This window comes from Hemibagrus wyckioides, linkage group LG18 (genome assembly GCF_019097595.1).
Source record: "Hemibagrus wyckioides isolate EC202008001 linkage group LG18, SWU_Hwy_1.0, whole genome shotgun sequence".
Lineage (NCBI taxonomy): Eukaryota > Metazoa > Chordata > Actinopteri > Siluriformes > Bagridae > Hemibagrus > Hemibagrus wyckioides.
In genome coordinates this window covers 14,858,760-14,877,831 of record NC_080727.1, presented here as the reverse complement: position 1 = coordinate 14,877,831, position 19,072 = coordinate 14,858,760, and the positions used below count along the sequence as shown (strand labels likewise).

General features: G+C 36.4%; 2 protein-coding genes across 4 annotated transcripts; one reads left to right on the top strand and one right to left on the bottom strand.

Moving 5' to 3' along the window:
• Window positions 1–8: 8 nt before the first annotated feature.
• Window positions 9–12,538, bottom strand: xrra1 (X-ray radiation resistance associated 1). The gene is made up of 17 exons (XM_058415726.1): window positions 12,352–12,538; window positions 10,779–10,954; window positions 10,557–10,628; window positions 10,394–10,466; window positions 7,944–8,041; window positions 6,666–6,814; window positions 6,474–6,575; window positions 5,889–5,968; window positions 5,696–5,766; window positions 5,528–5,593; window positions 5,336–5,429; window positions 5,110–5,228; window positions 4,012–4,248; window positions 3,587–3,746; window positions 3,389–3,504; window positions 2,085–2,190; window positions 9–547 (listed from the first exon to the last, which is right to left on the bottom strand). The coding sequence occupies exons 1-17, from the start codon at window positions 12,440–12,442 to the stop codon at window positions 378–380; spliced, it is 1,980 nt and encodes a 659-aa protein (XP_058271709.1). The 5' UTR covers window positions 12,443–12,538; the 3' UTR covers window positions 9–377.
• Window positions 4,635–17,092, top strand: LOC131369231 (sialidase-3-like). Of its 3 annotated transcripts, XM_058415741.1 has the most exons (4): window positions 4,635–4,781; window positions 6,482–6,588; window positions 14,370–14,596; window positions 14,694–17,092. In XM_058415741.1, the coding sequence occupies exons 3-4, from the start codon at window positions 14,375–14,377 to the stop codon at window positions 15,633–15,635; spliced, it is 1,164 nt and encodes a 387-aa protein (XP_058271724.1). In that variant the 5' UTR covers window positions 4,635–4,781; window positions 6,482–6,588; window positions 14,370–14,374; the 3' UTR covers window positions 15,636–17,092. The 3 variants fall into 3 exon arrangements, with proteins under 3 accessions (XP_058271724.1, XP_058271725.1, XP_058271726.1); XM_058415742.1 differs by lacking the exon at window positions 6,482–6,588 and having other exon boundaries at window positions 4,654–4,781; XM_058415743.1 differs by lacking the exons at window positions 4,635–4,781; window positions 6,482–6,588 and adding an exon at window positions 12,520–13,834.
• Window positions 17,093–19,072: the final 1,980 nt, after the last annotated feature.

The following is a 19,072-nucleotide window of genomic DNA, read 5'->3' as shown; positions in this document are numbered from 1 at the left end:
ACAATATAGTAAACACAAATGTAATGTAAACACTAAAACCCCCTCTCAAAAATTTTACATTAATGTTTCCTCACAAAAAAAAAAAATCACAGTATTACACCCATTTAAAAATTTGTTTATGTGGAGCATCTGACATACATGTCCATGTGTAGTAGATGATATATTAAAAGAAGATGATTTGTTTTGCATCTGTCATTACAATCAAAGCTGATGTTATAGAAGATTAATCAACACATTGTGATACCATGGTGTGTCTATCAGGTATAAATACTGCGGTATAAATAAAAAATAATAATAATAAAAAAAGTTGTTGGACCAGCAAAATACAAATAAAATATAAATAAATGGTTTTACTGATCCATGATTATAGTTTTAATTCATGTTAATGGATTTATTCCCCTAGAAGTTCTATAGTGGCTCTCAATTTGTTTTGCTTGCTCCATTGATTTCAAGTGGATCATCTTGTACTTGCTCTTCATATCTTTCAGTAACATCAGCGCCTTTTTATATTCATTCCTGTATATATCTTTGCCTCGAAGAACTTCCTCTGTGTAAAGAAATGGACAGCAATTATATTAAATAACATAAATTCTGTATATGATAACACTATATAAAATATGGTCGAAAATCAACAAAATCAACAACTGTTCTCTTGTAAATACTGATGTCCAACGTGTCTAATGTGCTCAGTGTAGCAAAATAGCAAAAACAACTGTGGAGCATGAATCCAGCTCAGTCCATCATACCCTGACTGCTCTGATAAGTGATGAGATAATAAAAGAACAGCTGCAATGCCAAACTGAGTACTTTCCAGTAAACCTATTTCTCAAGAGTTTCAACAGTTCATCTCTGACTCAAGCATATTTATTATTGAATCGTGTTCAGTATCCAGAGTATTACATTTGTGTAACCTTAACTGACCAGGCCAGGTGGTGCAACAAGACAAATATTCAACAACATGGAGCGGAAATGTTCTGATTCAAAACATTGCAATCCTCTCTAGAAGTACTGAAACTTTTGTTTTGCTATACACTTTGGGTTTGAGAACTAAAGATAAATACAAGTCAACAGATCAAAATTCCAGCTTTCATTTCCTGATATTTACATGTAATTGTGTTGTAACTATATTGTGTTAAACAAATTAGAACATGGCAACTTTCCAATTACGATACAGTTTCCAAGTATTGGAACAGATATATACTGTAAATTACTTTAGGTGATAGTATTTGGTTGCTGTAATATTAAGCTGTAGACAGTTCATGTTATAACACTCCTCCTTGATGCAACAAACATTCGCTAAAAGAGTGTTTAACCTCTTTAAGTAAGAAGTCATGCTTATTTTTTATGTCAGAATAGACACCATGCCTGTAAATGTGCTGCTGCGATTAGAACAGAGATGTATGTGCTTTGTTGAAGAGCTGTGATGAACAGAGCAGAACAGATAATCATACATAAAAGAATAGATTATTACTTTATTACAGTGGTTTCAGAACAGAAGTAGCTTATGAATTGTCATAAGACAGAGATGGAAGTAAAAAATAAAGACTTGGGGGCATGCTGTCATAGAACACAATCAATGACAAGTTGGTGTGCAAGCTGATGTGTTGCATTAGTTGCATTAAATTGACCATCCTAAAGTTGATTATTTTTTCTTTAACAACAGATCCAGATGTGTTACATTCTACTTATACCACAGCAATTTGCTGCTTATTAAAAAAATGCATACCTTCACCCCTGCCCTGTGGAGGTGGTGATGTCACTAATTGTTGTTCTTGGGGTTTTTCCTCATAGCTCTTGCAATGTTGTTTCTGTCAACTGCTGTTGTTTTCCTTGTCTGACCTGCTCTACGTCTGCTTGTTAGTACACTGAGATTTCTTTCTATTTCAAATAGTTTTACTGTCTAATTCTTGCGCAGTTGCTGCTGTTACAGAAAATTAGTCAACACTGTCTGACCGATCACAAAGGATGATTCAACAATGCTGTGGCATAAATAGTTCTATTCAAACAATGAAAAGGCAACAGCATTTCAGAAGGAAGTTCAAGGAAAATGCACTGTTTTGTCTACGTGAAATACTGAAGCTTACCCAGAGGGACTTCACTGATTGTTTTTCTTTCCTTCATTTCTGTGAGAATTTCTTTAACTTTCTCCCCTTTTGGTTTTTGTGGTTTTGCAGGAAGCAAATTCTTGATCTGGAAAGAGAATATTTTTACTTTGTCAAAAAAACAAAAACAAACAAACAACAAAACAAACTTCAATCAGCAATACTTGATGCTCTGGTTATTCATAGCAGAAGGTTATTACAGTATAAATGGACACTTTCTATTTTTATATATTACAGCTGACTCTAGTTAATGGTGCAGTTTAGACAAAATCTTAAACAGACACATTGTTTTGTAGTTAGCCGGGACCAAGGCATGTTTGGTGTCTGACGTTTGTTTCATTAGTTGTACTTCCAGAGTTACGACCCTAATACAGTTAAAAATTAGGGAAACCACTTGGAACCTCTTCAAACTGAATATCTAAGTCATCACACCAGCACCTCACACCATGGTACGTAACGTCAAATGAACTTCAGTGTGAAACTGTATTATTATTATTATTATTATTATTATTATTATCACCATGATAACACCAGAATTCAGCCTAAATTGCATTAACAGAGAATTAAGATAGAGAAGCTTTTCCCCTTTGAGTCTCCCTTCGATTTATTCCCCTGGATGGCACCACTGAGCAAGATTTTGAAGAGACTAGACCAGACAAGAGCAAAAAAAAAAGCTATCTAATATGGGTGATTTCTGTGTTCAGTGACATCTGATATAACTGCATAGCTTTAGTAGTATATCAGGAGTAGATTTGGGCATTTCTGTTGTGTCAGCATTACCAGTAGCTTGAGCTTCTTCTAATTAAATGAATTCTAGGAGGTGCAGAAATTTCAAAACTTACTACCAAACAGAGTTCTGAGTAAAAAAAAAAAATAAAAATGAGTTTTTCTCTTACAGAAAACAACATTCCTGTCAAAGTTTTAGTATTTTAAGTTTGCAGTGGGAAATTCTCACTTTGAATATCTGCCCTGAGTCAAAGGTCACTCACAGTGTTTAAACACAAGTCTCATCATCATCTCTTGACTCATGATAACACTGGTGGGGAAATAATCTTTGAGAAATTCATTTTGGTTCTGTTACCTAAATGTTTTCTTATTAACATCTTTCAATTATGTTATTTAAATACTGCAGATATATTGGCAGTATCTAATAACAATCTGAATTGGTCAAGTCCATTTCACTATGGCATGTAACTATTTAACAAGTTGATCAAAGCAGGATATTCACTACATGAGGAAATCACAGAATATGTTGTTAGGTAAGGCTAAATGATATAGTTTCTTACTCTTTTTGGTTGTTCCTTATATGGTCTCTGTAGATGATCAAGATTTGCTTTGGAATCTCTGTACACAAGCAAGTTCTTCAGAGTGTACTCCAGGGCTCTCACGGTCTGCTGGATTCCTGACAAGCCATAAAAAAGCCATAAATATCATCTCCTTAAATATTACTTTAACCATCATGGCCTAATAAAGCCATCACTTACCACCAGGCTTGGGCCTGTCTAACTCCAAGTTATCATCTAGTAGGGCTTCATAACCAAGGAGTTTATCTGGGCATTGTTTTGCATCATTTCTCCCAAGATGTGTGCTGTCTGCTGACTGTTCTGTTTTGTCCTGATACTCAGGTCCAAGCAAATCATTTACCTGAGGGAATTATAAAGAAATAAAAAGTAACACTTTCTTTTAAAATCTTGGAGTTCAGGCCTGATAATCCCTAAAAACCAACTAGAAATGGAAAGTTAAATTGTGTGTGATGTTAATAGTCTTAGCTGGAATGTTCTACATTATCTGCTATACAGTTTTAATTATTTAGTTATTAATTACATGAAAAAATACTTCTGCTCATGCTGTGCTCCAATTGTATCAGCCATGCCATTTGCCATAATTCCCATAATTCAAGCTAAATCACCTCTGTTTCAAAGAATGGTTCTTCATTTTGCTGAGTCTCGCTGTGGATTTCTGCATTTTCCCATTCCAAAGGTTCTGAAACACTGGAAATAGTGACATTCTCCTCAGTGCACTTGATATCTGATGGCTGTGATCTGGTTTGTTGTTCAGTACCACTGTCTATAGAAGGGAATTCTGGAGCAGACAAGGCCTCTGTGATCAAGGAAACCTTTAGTACCTTTGGGATTTTGGTTTTTACCTGTATTTGTAAGAAGAAAAATTACATTGATGTTTATGCTTATAAATATTTATGAAGTATCATGTTATTTTAAATAACAAAAATTGACAAACTAAAGAAGTAGAAACAAATATTAATATAAAATAAAGAAGTAGAAAATCACTGAACAACAAAAGTGATTTTCAGGAAATACAGGCAACTACCACAGAAAGATTGCATAATTGAAGTTAATTTAAGTTAGTGCACAGTCAGTGGAAAAAGTGGAAGGAATAGAGAGGACCCTTTTTGAAGCTTGCAAAAGCAAGAATATAAAACTTGCAAGGCAAGGAATATGTGCACAACAAGCACTACATGCGCTGAAATGTGATTGGACAAAGGCTGGACCAGAGGACAGACTGAAATAATGATATGACAAAGAGGAACATGCTTGAATTTATATAAGGCCATTGTAACCAACAGAATGTTGGTGCAAATAGCATCTTCGTGACACTTCATGCTCCTGGTACCAGCTGTCTTGCTTGACCGCCAGTAAACCCATCTTGTCTCCAGTCTAGGTGAGTTTGGCTGTTTATTCTTGTTTAAGTTTTGATTGAGAATTTATTGTTACATTTTGCATGTATTGTTACTAGCATGGACCAATGTAGGGTGAAAAAGAAATTTTCTTGCAATCACTTGAATAATGACTGGCAGATCAACTAGCAATATTTGAGTAATTTATGCAAAAAACAGTAAAGCTCCATGGACAGCTGACTTTTGGATGGAGCTACTGTTAAACTTGCTGTTACACACAACTAATAAATACCTTTTGACCATTCAGATTTTAGAATTCAACAGAGGCATAATGAAAATAAAGAATATTAGTCTCATAAATGGATAAATAACCTTTCTTTTAAGGTTGACAGGGAGCACAAGATGTGGCTTTACATTATTATCTGACTTCTTACACCTTATTTTAATACCAAGTCTGTCTTGAAGAAACCAGGTCAACATTGGTGGGTCACCTAAAAGAAAGAAGTAGCAGAAAACAAACATTTGAAATTTGAAAAAGACAAAAAACAAAACAAAACCAAACAAACAAAAAACAAAGTTGCACACATGAAGCCCTTACCACTCCTCTGAGTAGTCAGTGGGTTTGAGTGGATAACAAGCTCACTAAGCAGAGGAAGCAATGCTACAGCCAACAATGCCTCTTCTTCAAATATCTGGGAAATATTTCATAAATAATTACAGATCTTTAACCACTGTTTTTTTTTTTAAATATATTAAATCTGTGATAGCTGGAAGCAGATGGTAAACAGACCTTATTGCTAGCTAGGTTCAGATAGCGAAGCTCTGGAAATGGTGGAGAGAAATCTTCAACATCTTCCTAAAATGAAATTAAATCAGAAAAAGGAATTTTACTGAAAATGAAAGATTTTGAAATAATGAATCAACCATGTTAGAATATAACATAGAATAATGCTAATACCAACTGTGGTGATTCCATATCAGTCTCTATATTTAACTGTTTCTGTTGGTTCCCTTGGGAATCAGAGCAGACTGAGTGGAGAGAATTAAAGAAAAAGAAAAGCAAGAATTAATGCAAAGTCAAGCGCTTCCAGTGGAGCATTATTTTATGGAAAAGCATGGCATCGGGAGCACTATATTCATATCTGAAGCACCTGGCACCTGTAGCATTGGTGTCGGCTGAGGGTAAGGGACTTCAGAGATGGCGTTTCCTTCTAGATTTAAATGCTGAAGCCTGAAATAATATATAATAAAAAAATTCATTAATAAATTAAAAACAATAAAGTAAAAAAACAACATGAATGTCTTAAATTATACTAACTGTAAGAGATAATTATGAATGTTTAAATAAGTGAAATAAAATGATGAAATTAAACATTATATTTTATACATTATACACTTCAGAATGCAGGAAGAAATGTACTAAAATATACCTTTAACATACAGTACACCTTTCCTTGTTGCTGGGATCATACACTTAAGGGTCATTTTTTGTATCTTTATGTTTTGTACCTGCAAACCTGGATGTAATGTACATTTAAAAATGAATGTACCATAATTAGCTTAAAGAGTGAAGGTTTATGGGTTAAAGTTACATAATCAAGATATTTACAAATTATCATCAGGAACAAGGAAAGGTTCGGTTTATTTTTTCTAACAGTGCAAAATGAAGATTTCTGGGAAAATAGCTGGAATGCATCCAAAAAATTCCTATTATGACTGTGATGGAAATATCTAACCTTTTAAGATTTGAAAGACCTCTGAAGACACAAGAAGACAGTTTATTATCATCCAGCATCAGCACTTCAAGAGTCTGAAACAATTCACTGGACATTGGTGCTCTGTTAATCAGAAGTAAGTCAACTGAAAGCTTTATTGTGTAAATACACCATTAAATACAAAACAGTAGATTGTAATAAAACAACACATACAGATCACCATGGGGAGTATTAGGCCCAGCCATATCAAGCGGAAGTGTATGCAGATTATTTCCAGTCAGATGAAGCACCTTTAATCTTGGTAGAAGGCCAATGGCCAATATACTATTACTTGATAAATTATTATAGGACAGGTCCAGGACCTAGCGCAAGAAAAAACAATACAACTATCAGAAACTTGCTAATTTATGGTTGTGCTTTATTTATAGTACACCCAATTTAAAAACAAGCAGCTTTGATTAGCTTAGCTACTCACTAAATGCAGGCTAGTTCTTAGCAAGTGGGTTCTTGGTGGCATTGGTATTATTGTCAAGAGATCATGAGTTGGCCATGCTCTCTGGGTGGGAGAGACGTCATAATCTCTTAGTCTCCACTTTCATTCACAGCAACACTAGAAAATCTTGGGCAACTATGCTGAAAATATGTGGTTGGCTAGCTTTATGTGTCTCAACCTCCCTAGGCTATTAGATGTCACATAATAGGGAAAGCTGGCTGGTTGGTGGAAATTTGCAGGTGACAAAACTGGGCAGATAAAGCAAAACAAACAAACAAACAAAAAACATTGTTCTATGGACAGAACAACTTCTGTAGCATAATGGTTGTACTGGTTTAAAATTTGGTGTATTAATACAGAATTCAACTATTGTGAATGTTATTATTACTATGCATATCAAGGATTTTACAACGGCTTGAAACAATGCATTTCCAATGCCTTTCCTTCAGTGCATGTTTCTCGACTTAGAAGGAAACCCCTGAAGCTTGGGTAGTGCAGGCAAGCTCCGCAAACACAGGGCAGAGATGGGAATCAAACCCCCAACCCCAGAAGTGTGAGGTCAACATGCTAACCACAAGCTCACTTATTATCAAAGTTAATATATTTAATTATTACCATAGTTAATTTAATCTAAACCCCAATAACCAATTAAAAAAGTCTGTCTGTACATATTGTCAGCTTGCAACTAATGTGTTTCATATTTGTAAATGGCTTTACTCTATGGTGGCAATAAATAGTCAAAATGTTACCATGCACATTTCATATTTATATAAATAGGTCGTGATTTTAGTAATGAAATTTATTTTAGTTAAAGGGTTAAAAAAAACCTGTGCTAAGCAACCAACCTGCAAGATCATGCTAGCTGCATCAGAAAAACACAGTTTACCTAAGTTTGGCTCATTACCCAACACCATAAAACCTTTCAGACCAGCACGGAATTCATGCTAATCATGGCAGATTCTGATTTCTCTAGCATTTATTCCATGCATAAGACCTACCTCTAATCTCGGAAAATCTACAGCATTAACTTCCACAGTGCTGAGACCATTCAGCAACAACTCCAGTTCCCTCAGTGCAGGAAACCTGCTAAAAGCCTCTAAAAGTATCAGATACAGACCAGATGAATTTTGATCAATTTTAGATCTGTTTTTTTCCTGTTACTTAGTAAGTTTTTTCACCACATGCATTTATACATTTGGGCAAATGTTTTTAATGAGTGTCCTTGGTTAGCAGGATTAAAATCTGATCTGAAATCAGATCATATGACCTGTGCTGTTCATTGTTCCTGTGTTTTTTCATGGTTGCCATAAGGTTTGATCCAGAAGTGAAAGCACCTTTGTGTTCAGAGTAACATTGTCTCTGATGTTGTAATTGTAAAACAAAATGTAACACCCAAACAAACAACAGTATTAGCATCAAGGGACTTGTATGCCTATGTTAATGTCTCGCTAATATCCACTATGAGTTTCTAGAAGATATGTATGTATATACACTATATTGCCAAAAGTATTCGCTCACCTGCCTTGACTCGCATATGAACTTAAGTGACATCCCATTCCTAATCCATAGGGTTCAATATGACGTTGGTCCACCCTTTGCAGCTATAACAGCTTCAACTCTTCTGGGAAGGCTGTCCACAAGGTTTAGGAGTGTGTTTATGGGAATTTTTGACCATTCTTCCAGAAGCGCATTTGTGAGGTCACACACTGATGTTGGACGAGAAGGCCTGGCTCTCAGTCTCCGCTCTAATTCATCCCAAAGGTGTTCTATCGGGTTGAGGTCAGGACTCTGTGCAGGCCAGTCAAGTTCATCCACACCAGACTCTGTCATCCATGTCTTTATGGACCTTGCTTTGTGCACTGGTGCACAGTCATGTTGGAAGAGGAAGGGGCCAGTTCCAAACTGTTCCCACAAAGTTGGGAGCATGGAATTGTCCAAAATGTCTTGGTATGCTGAAGCATTCAGAGTTCCTTTCACTGGAACTAAGGGGCCAAGCCCAGCTCCTGAAAAACAACCCCACACCATAATCCCCCCTCCACCAAACTTTACACCTGGCACAATGCAGTCAGACAAGTACCGTTCTCCTGGCAACCGCCAAACCCAGACTCGTCCATCAGATTGCCAGATGGAGAAGCGCGATTCGTCACTCCAGAGAACGCGTCTCCACTGCTCTAGAGTCCAGTGGCGGCGTGCTTTACACCACTGCATCCGACGCTTTGCATTGCACTTGGTGATGTATGGCTTGGATGCAGCTGCTCGGCCATGGAAACCCATTCCATGAAGCTCTCTGCGCACTGTTCTTGAGCTAATCTGAAGGCCACATGAAGTTTGGAGGTCTGTAGCGATTGACTCTGCAGAAAGTTGGCGACCTCTTCGCACTATGCGCCTCAGCATCCGCTGACCCCGCTCCATCAGTTTACGTGGCCTACCACTTCGTGGCTGAGTTGCTGTCGTTCCCAAACACTTCCACGTTCTTATAATACAGCTGACAGTTGACTGTGGAATATTTAGGAGCGAGGAAATTTCACGACTGGATTTGTTGCACAGGTGGCATCCTATCACAGTTCCACGCTGGAATTCACTGAGCTCCTGAGAGCGACCCATTCTTTCACAAATGTTTGTAAAAACAGTCTGCATGCCTAGGTGCTTGATTTTATACACCTGTGGCCATGGAAGTGATTGGAACACCTGATTCTGATTATTTGGATGGGTGAGCAAATACTTTTGGCAATATAGTGTATGTCTGGTCATAGCAGGCTAGACCACCACTTGAGATCATTTAGCCACTGACACAATGACAAAGCGTGAGAATCTTCTACAATTATACCATTTGTAAATTTTGCTTTAGCCAAAGAGCATTCTCTGCCCAGGCAGATGCTATAAATACTTTAAGCTGAGGGGGACAGCAGAGGGAGAAGTCAGAGTAACATGTCTCACTCAGAGATATGGATTGGTTGGTCATTTGAGTATGTGTTGGCATAATGCATGTTGGGAATTGCAGCTTTCGCTACTTCAGTGAGTGGGTAAATTCTTACAGTCCTGTGAATCGGTATACTACATACCATGACAAAAAACTTCTTGAATAGCAAATGTTCCATGTATTCTAAATTTAAATCTATATCCAGATTAATATAAAGCTGTTGTTTTGAAAATTAAACTGGATTTTGAATTGAATAAAACGGAAAAACAAAGAAAAACATATAATCATGATATATTGAAGTATTCGGTGAGGATACTATTATTGAAGTATTCGGTGAGGATACTATTATTGAAGTATTCGGTGAGGATACTATTATTTAACATTTATCAAAGCTTTATTAAGGCTTTGACATTCCTAAAATGACATGCTCCCCAATTCTTTATTCATTATATACAATAGTTTGATACTGGTGTAAAACATGATTAAAATAGAATGTTCATCATGATATGAAAAGTGAAAGCATATTACCTAGGGTTAAAAAGTTGTCTGAAGCATTAATGTAAGCAACATTATCAAATTCCTCCAACCCTTCTAGTGTAACCTGTCCAAACAAAGATGAATCAGATCAGAGGAATCTAAAATTAAGAAACCTAAATCTTTCTGGATCTGACAATGAAGCCATCTGTCCTACCGACTCCAGCTTTTTTTCACTTATGTCCACAGAGCAAAGATCAGATGGTCTGTCCACACAGTGTAGAGCCAGCTAGAGAAGAATAAGAAAAGTACACTTCATATTCAGCTCAAATTTTAAACAGTGAATAGACTACTCAATAGAAAACATAGGTTGTATAAGCATGAGCCATTTTAACCACACTGGGATGGATAATGAACAAAAGCTAGTAGTCATTCTCACCAAAATCTGTCCATTTAAAGTGTTTCCAGAACATTTTATTGTCCTTTGCTCAAGACTTTTGCATTCAGACTGACCCGATGGTGCTGTGCTTAAGTGTTCTACTGATGTTGGTTGCTTAAGGATCTTGTACCGGTCCTCCACACTCACTCTTTGGGCAATTAACCAATGTCCTGCTCCTTTAAAGAGAAAACAATTATAATTTCTGAACAAGTGGCTACACAACCATCTATATTGTGTAAAGACGAGGTTGCATTTTTGTGTTTCCAATGTTCAAGCACTGAATTATTGATCACCATTGTGATCTCAAAGACTAATTGCTGAACACCATTGTTCTCAATTACTAATCGCTGGTCATTGTTCAGTGGTCACCATTGTTCTTAGTAACCAATCACTGATCACTGTTTGCCCTACATACACACTTCTAAAATCACTTTTTATGATATTTACAGTAATAAACGTCTATAACCGTCATTCAGTCTATAATCTTTTCCTTATTTATATTTCCAAACTATTTACTGTTTTATTTTTCTGCATTCTTGATAGTATTACTTATGAAGATTATAAAGCATATTAAAGTTTTTAAATTATTAATCATTTAAAAAAATATTTAAATAATATTTGCAAAGATCAAAGACTTTTTTTCTGTACATAAGAAATAGGTTTATTTCCTGTCATGATAAAACTCTGTTCTATTATTGGTTTTTATAAGTATTAACCCTCCCTATCCACCACTGCAGGCACATTTTGTAAATAAATAAATTGTGCTACCATGACCAAAGAAATATGTTTAATTCGATGTTACATGAACTCAACTGGTCATCATACAACCAACATGATCTGATCATGTAATTTAAACTCCTTGAACAAAACTTAATTCAGTGCTCTCACCAGAAAATATATAAGCAATGAAGTCACGTTTGGGTAGGAAACTTAATATTTTTATGTACTCTATAGATAATAAATCTTAAATCTGACCTACCACATTCCATATCCCAACATCTTAGACATTTCCATTAGCACTTAAGCATTGTGAGATACACCGATCAGCCATAACATTTTGAGCACTGAGAGGTGAAGTGAATAACACTGAATAAGTATCACCTCATCATGGCATCTGTTAGTGGGTGGGATATATCAGGCAGCAAGTGAACATTTTTTCCTCAACATTGATGTGTTAGAAGCAGGAAAAAATGAATAAATAAATAAATAAATATATATATATATATATATATATAAATAATATATTTATTTATTTATTTATTCATTTTTTCCTGCTTCTAACACATCAATGTTCACTTGCTGCCTGATATATATATATATATATATATATATATATATATATATATATATATATATGTTTATATGTATATATATATATATATATATATATATATATATATATATATATGTATGTATATATGTTTATATGTATATGTATATATATATATATATATATATATATATATATATATATATATATATATATATATATATACGAAATATGTTGTATAAAACGAAAAATTGATGTAACATTGATTGATGGATGTTATAGCGTATATAACATTTCCTATACCTTCTTTACTCTGATGAAATGACCTTATCGGGAAACAATTCGTAGGAAAACTTTCTCCGTTGTCCAGTTTGTAAACACCCAAATCAGCCATTTTTAGCCTAAATAATGAAAACGGCTAAATTTAATATTAACCCCCAACATACGGTAACCTACATAATTTACCAGCAATAAAGGCGATTGTTGTAGACTGGTCTCCTAGCGACAAACACGAAAACACGAAATCTGGGAGTTGTAGTATTTAACATAGTTGCTGAGAGAAGTCTAAAAAAAAATCAAACATTTGCCCGTTTACTATAGCATATCGTCAACAAGACATCAACATTAAAACATACCTGTTATTATTTTTCAGAAAATATTTAAAGAGCTTCAATTAAATGACGACAGTTTTCTTTAGATGACTACATTTCCCATGATGTAATCGGGCAAGGATTCCGCCATTAGTTCAAGTGGGAAGGCTTTTAGCTGTAATTTTCATCAGGTGTTGTTGCCATTTAAAGAGGCAGGGCCTGTAATCCGCATAGTACTGCATGCTCACCTTATTTATTTATCCTTACTTGATCAAGATTGCAGTTAAAATGTCCAAAATATAAATTAGGGCATACTTTCCAATAATCCGTCCTATTTTTGTTCTAATAAAAAACTCCTAATTTTACTTTTCATTTCTGCATACAGCCATGAGGGGATACTTTAACTCGAAATTAGTGAAACAATATTAACTCAATTCACACCAGAAAACAGATATCACATCACAATAATAATGCAGGTGAGCCAGACATTCATCACAAAAGGAGCACATATCATTCATATCACAATACTTAGACAGCAGTGCATTACAAGGGCAAATTCCATACAAAATCTTCAGATTAACTTCTTTGATTTGATTAGACATACAATATTTACACGGATCAGTCATAACATTGTGAGCAGTGAGAGGTGAAGTGAATAAGACTGATGATCTCCTCATCATGGTACCTGTTAGTGGGTGGGATATATTAGACAGCAAGTAAACATTTTGTCCTTAAAGTCGATGTGTAAGAAGCAGGAAAAATGGGCAAATGTAAGGATTTGAGTGAGTTTGACAAAGGGCCAAATTGTGATGGCTAGACGACTGGATCAGAGCATCTCCAAAACTACAGCTCTTGTGGGGTGTTCCCGGTCTGCAGTGGTCAGTATCTATCAAAAGTATCCTTTAAGACCTTTAATTCTTAAGTCCTGTAAGTATCCTTTAAGGGGGCCCATGAAGGCCCCACCTTGCAACTTACAGGACTTGAAGGATCTGCTGCTAACATCTCGGTGCCATATACCACAGCACACCTTCAGGGATCTAGTGGAGTCCATGCCTTGAGAAAGTCCTCTTCTCTTTTCACATATGACAGAAGGAGTGCAACATCGGAAAACACAGTTTCTCATCACGAGTCAGTTCACTTGCAGAGGACCATGGCAATGCAGCCACACTAAAAACGAAAGCAAAATCCATAACTAGGTAAAAAAAAAAACGGTTTGATGGTTTCACTCTTTTACAGATGCAGATAGGTTAGCAGGATTTTTCTTATTGATTATAAACCTTATTAATGTGTGGGAACGGGATAGTCTTCAATACTATCGACTTGGTACAAGGTAAATAATAGGGATGTAAACTTAAGGCTTCCACACGATACGATACGACTAGGATTAATAAAGCAAAGATTCAATATTCAGTGACAATATCGCTGAATTTGTTACAATATGATTTAGTTGAATTTAATGTATTCCTGGTTTATATCCAGTGTTACTGGGATGGGCTTCAGATCCATTATGACTCTGATCCGGTGAAGTGGTTCCTGAAAAGTTGTCGGTTGTTCATTTTTTTTCAAAATGATATTTTTAGTGCTGGGATTTAACACTTTGACCTAAAACCAATTTACCATGCAAAGATTAAATAATCAGTAAAATTTTACAACACTGTGTATTTGTGAGTTTAAACAGAAGATGGTTCAGCAATGGAAATGTCATGACATTTGATTTATATCTGTTTCCAGGAGAAATGGGAAACACAACATCAAGAAGCAACTCCCAAACAGACCCAGAAAAAACCTCTTTACTCAGTAAAGAGGAAAACGGTATAACTTACAGGATCCCAGCTTTAATTTACATTAACGACACTCAAACATTTCTTGCTTTTGCTGAGAAAAGAACATCACCAAGTGATACTGACGCCACTCTCCTGGTCATGAGGAGGGGAACACGGCAGAATGGGCTCATTCAGGTGATGCTGATGCAAACACTGTTTTACATTAACTTTGTTTTAATTACATTTGGCAAAGATATGTTCATAGATACTGTATGCTCATTTTTCTTTTCAGTGGTCAGATGTTCAGGAGCTTGACACTGCTTGTTTGCCTGGACATCGCACCATGAACCCGTGTCCGGTCTATGACAAAAAATTTAAGGCTCTCTTTCTGTTCTTTATCTGTGTGGAAGGTAAGACCTCTGAAAATGAACAGATTTGCACTGGTAAGAACAAGGCTCAGTTGTGTTACGTCACTAGCAATGACAGTGGGCAGAATTGGAGCAAAGTGGAAGACTTGACAGAAAGAGTGATTAAAGATGAGATTAAAGATTGTGCCACATTTGCTGTTGGACCTGGACATGGCATTCAGATGAAGAGTGGTAGACTCATCATTCCTGCTTATTTATATTGTTGTGGGTGTCCATGTTTTAACTGTTGTTGTAATTTGGCTTCGAGTTTTAGATGTTCTCAAAGTTCCCATGCTTTTGCATTCTATAGTGATGACTTGGGGAAAACATGGAATTTCGGAGAACGAATAAGCACCGAATCTCTTGAGTGTCTGATGGCAGAGATTATTGACAAAAATGGCGAGAGTCAATTGTACTGCAATGCAAGAAGTAGAAGTGGTAAAAGGGTTGAGGCTTTGAGCAAGAATAGTGGAAAGAATTTTGATCCTCCTCCATTTTCCCAGAAACTGGTAGAATGTGGTAATGGTTGCCAGGGCAGTGTATTGAGCATCTCAACATCAGATACTGAGAATTGGCTCCTTTATTCTCATCCAACTGACAAAGGCCAGAGAAAGGATCTTGGGATTTACCTGAACAAATCTCCTCTTAGTGATTTAGGTTGGAATGAACCATGGATTATCCATCATGGCCCCAGTGGATACTCGGATCTGACTCAGTGTGAGGAGCCTGATAAGTTTGCTTGCCTCATGGAGTGTGGGAAGAAGAGTGAACTTGAACAAATAGCCTTTGTGGAGTTTTCCCTCTCTGATATCATGAACAATCAGTAGCTATATTAGCATGAATGGTATCAATCTAAAAAAAAAATAGAAAAAAATGGTCTTAAAAAAGAAGTGCCTAAATCAGAATAAAATTACTGTCTTGGTTAAATTGAGTTTGTGTAGCACTTATAACAATAGATAAAGCAGCTTTACAGAAATCCCAATACAGATGTAGATCACTAATAAGATAGCCAGAGGTGACACTGAACCCATTACCATGTTCATTAAACCAGATTGACATGAGGTTTGCTTAAACGGAGCACTTTAATCAAGGGCAGCAGTACAATGCATACAATCATGCTGCTTTAGGTAACGTTCACATCAACCATCAGAATAAGGATGTAATTTGCATGGTTTTGACTGTGGAATAATTGTTGGTGCTAGGTTGGTTTGAGTATTTCAAATATTTCAAGTATTTTGAGTAAGTGCTGATCTCCTGGGATTTTCACACACAGCAATCTGTGGAGTTTACTCAGACTGGTGCAACAAAGAAAAAAACGTTCCAGTCAAGATTTCTGCAAATGGAAAGACTCAATGAATCTCAATTTCTGCTGAGGCACATAGATGGTAGGGTCAGAATCTGCACCAACAGAATGAATCAATGGACCCATCCTGCTTTGGGTCAACAGTCCAGGTTGGTGGAAGTGGTGTAGTGGTGTGTAAAATGTTTTCTTGCCACAACTTACCTATGTCCTATCTGGCTACTTCCTGCCTGAAAATGACCACAAAGCAAATGTCGTCTCATGGTTTCATAAGAGTGACAATGAATGTTCTTCAGTGGCCTTCAAAGTCACCAGAATGTAATCTAATGAAACAAATGTGGCACCAAAGGGGATTTACAGCATGAAGGTGCACCTGAAAAATCTGCAAGAATTGTGTGCTGCAATCATGTCAATATGGACCAGAATCTCAAAGGAAGCTTTCCCAAGTCTTGTGGAATCCATGCCACAAAGAACTGAGGGTGTTTTGAGGGCAAAGGGAGGCCCTTCCCAATATTAGTGTTGTGTTCATAATAAAATGCCCAGTGAGAGTATAATGTTATCCAAATGTTAACACATTACTGTTTATATTGCTTAACATATTATGACGCTTCGTAGATATAAAAGACATGTGAGGTGCCACTCTAAGCTTGTGAGTGTCATTATAATAATGAATGCAATTAACAGTAGTGCTGAAAGTTCTTAGAGAATGTTGTTAACCTAATGTTTCACTGCATTTATGGGATCATTCTATCTTATTGTTAAGAAAGGGCTATGTTGCATTTCAATGTATTTTTCCACTATATTACTTATTCAAAATGTACTAGATTCCAGATGGCAATGGAAAAACTCAAATCTCATCAGTGAGAAATCTGTTAAATTAAATTTAAGTGATTTTATTTTTAATGTAATTTTTTTCTTTTACTTGGTAATTGTATAAATGGATATGCATTCATTCTTTTAATAAATCACACAATGTTTATATTACCCTGGTTTCTGATTTACTGTGCATAAATACAGCTGTTATTATGTGTAAGGCACTGTAATGTTTAATGCCAAATAATTAGTAAATATTCTCTGAAACTTATACAAATTATTTGCTTCTACAGCGGTACAGAAGTAATTTTGGTTTGACAAGAAAAAAAATATGTAAGGTGGCAGCATGGAAACGTGGAGGTATATGCAAGTTTGGGTGGAGCAGTCTTTAATATACACAAAGGAAAACAATCTAAAACTCAAGTCAAACAAACTAAAAAAAATTCGCAATCCTTAAAAAGGCAGAGGTCGGGCAATCAGCAAACGGATTATCATAGGCTAGGGTGAGAACAGAGAAAATAGGGAAATGAGATATGGAGAAATGAGATATGGCTTAATGAGAAATGAGCAATGGCTTAATAATAAACCACTGACATTGAACAGATGGGACCGTCTCTTTAATTTGACGTGGGGAAATAAACCCTTATTTCTCAATCCATTCACCTTTAAACATTCTGTCTTCATAGTATATGTTTTTGCCACCAGTTATAAGTTCACTAATTAGATCACAGAGGTTTAATAAAATGCAAACTCTATGAAAATCTCCAGATCTTTATTGGAGTTTAAATTGCTGCAGAAATAGAATAGACTGGGTTGCTGATTCATGGTGAAGAATTCTTTATTGTATGACAAAAGTTTAAATCCACTTTAAATAGAGAAATTCAATCTCCACACCTTTTATATTACCACATAAAATGACCAGCCATAACATTAAAAACCACATGCCTTATATTTTATAATCTGTTTTCAAGATTCAAGATTCAAGAAGCTTTATTGTCATTTCAACCACATATAGCTGACGCAGTACATAGTGAAATGAAACAACATTTCTCCAGGACCTGGTGCTACATAAACATACAACATAAAGATCAAACACAAGAACAACACAAAGCTAGGACCGAAAGTTCGTCCAAGCCACATAAAGTGTAAAGTGTGCAGCTAGGTGCGAACAAAGCAACGACAAGACAGTGCAAAAATAATAAATACAAAAAAAGACAACACAAAAACACAGGACACTTAGCACTGAAAAAAAACGAAAAAAAAAACGTGCAATGAAATGTAAATGAAATGTAATAAAATGAGATGATGGTGAACTTTGGGGCCTGACAACATGTATTGTGCAAAAATACAATATAGCAGCAGTTGAGGGAGTGCAAAATAGAAATAAACATAAATATAAATATAGCAGCAGATGAAAAACACAGGGGTTGAGGTAGTGCAATAAGTATCGAACAATATAAGTTATGTGTGTGTGAGTGTGTGTGTCCACACAGGTGAGAGAGAGAGAGAGAGAGAGAGAGTGTGGGTGTGTGTATGTGTGTGTGAGAGACAAAGAGTTATGTACAGTTCAGTCCTGAGTGTGTGTGAGAGAGAGTTTTGTACAGTTCAGTCTCGGGTGTTGAGGAGCCTGATGGCTTGAGGAAAGAAACTGTTCAACAGTCTGGTTGTGAGGGCCCGAATGCTCCGGTACCTCTTTCCAGATGGCAGGAGGGTGAAGAGTGTGTGTGAGAGGTGTGTGGGGTCATCCACAATTCTGTTTGCGGATGCACCATGTAGTGTAAATGTCCTTGATAGAGGGGAGAGAGACTCTGATGATCTTTTCAGCTGTCTTCACTATCTGCTGAAGGGTCTTGCGATCCGAGACAGTGCAATTCCCAAACCAGGCAGTGATGCAGCTGCTCAGGATGCTCTCGATGGTCCCTCTGTAGAACACAGTCAGGATGGGGGGAGGGTGATGGGCTTTCCTCAGCCTCCTCAGGAAGTACTGCAGAGGCACTGCTGGGGTTTCTTGGTGATGGAGCTGATGTTGAGTGACCAGGTGAAGTTCTCTGCCAGATGAACACCAAGGAATTTGGTGCTTTTGACGATCTCCACCGAGGATCCGTCGATGGACAGCAGAGAATGGTCACTCTGTGCTCTCCTGAAGTCAAC

Coding starts and splice junctions, on each gene's coding strand:
- LOC131369231 (XM_058415741.1), top strand. CDS start 14,375: ATGGGAAACACAACATCAAGAAGCAACTCCCAAACAGACCCAGAAAAA. Junction 14,597..14,693: donor GGCAGAATGGGCTCATTCAG/GTGATGCTGATG, acceptor TTTTCTTTTCAG/TGGTCAGATGTTCAGGAGCT.
- xrra1 (XM_058415726.1), bottom strand. CDS start 12,442: ATGGCTGATTTGGGTGTTTACAAACTGGACAACGGAGAAAGTTTTCCT. Junction 6,815..7,943: donor TAGATTTTCCGAGATTAGAG/GTAGGTCTTATG, acceptor TTCTTGCGCTAG/GTCCTGGACCTGTCCTATAA. Junction 5,430..5,527: donor TGAACCTAGCTAGCAATAAG/GTCTGTTTACCA, acceptor AATATTTCCCAG/ATATTTGAAGAAGAGGCATT.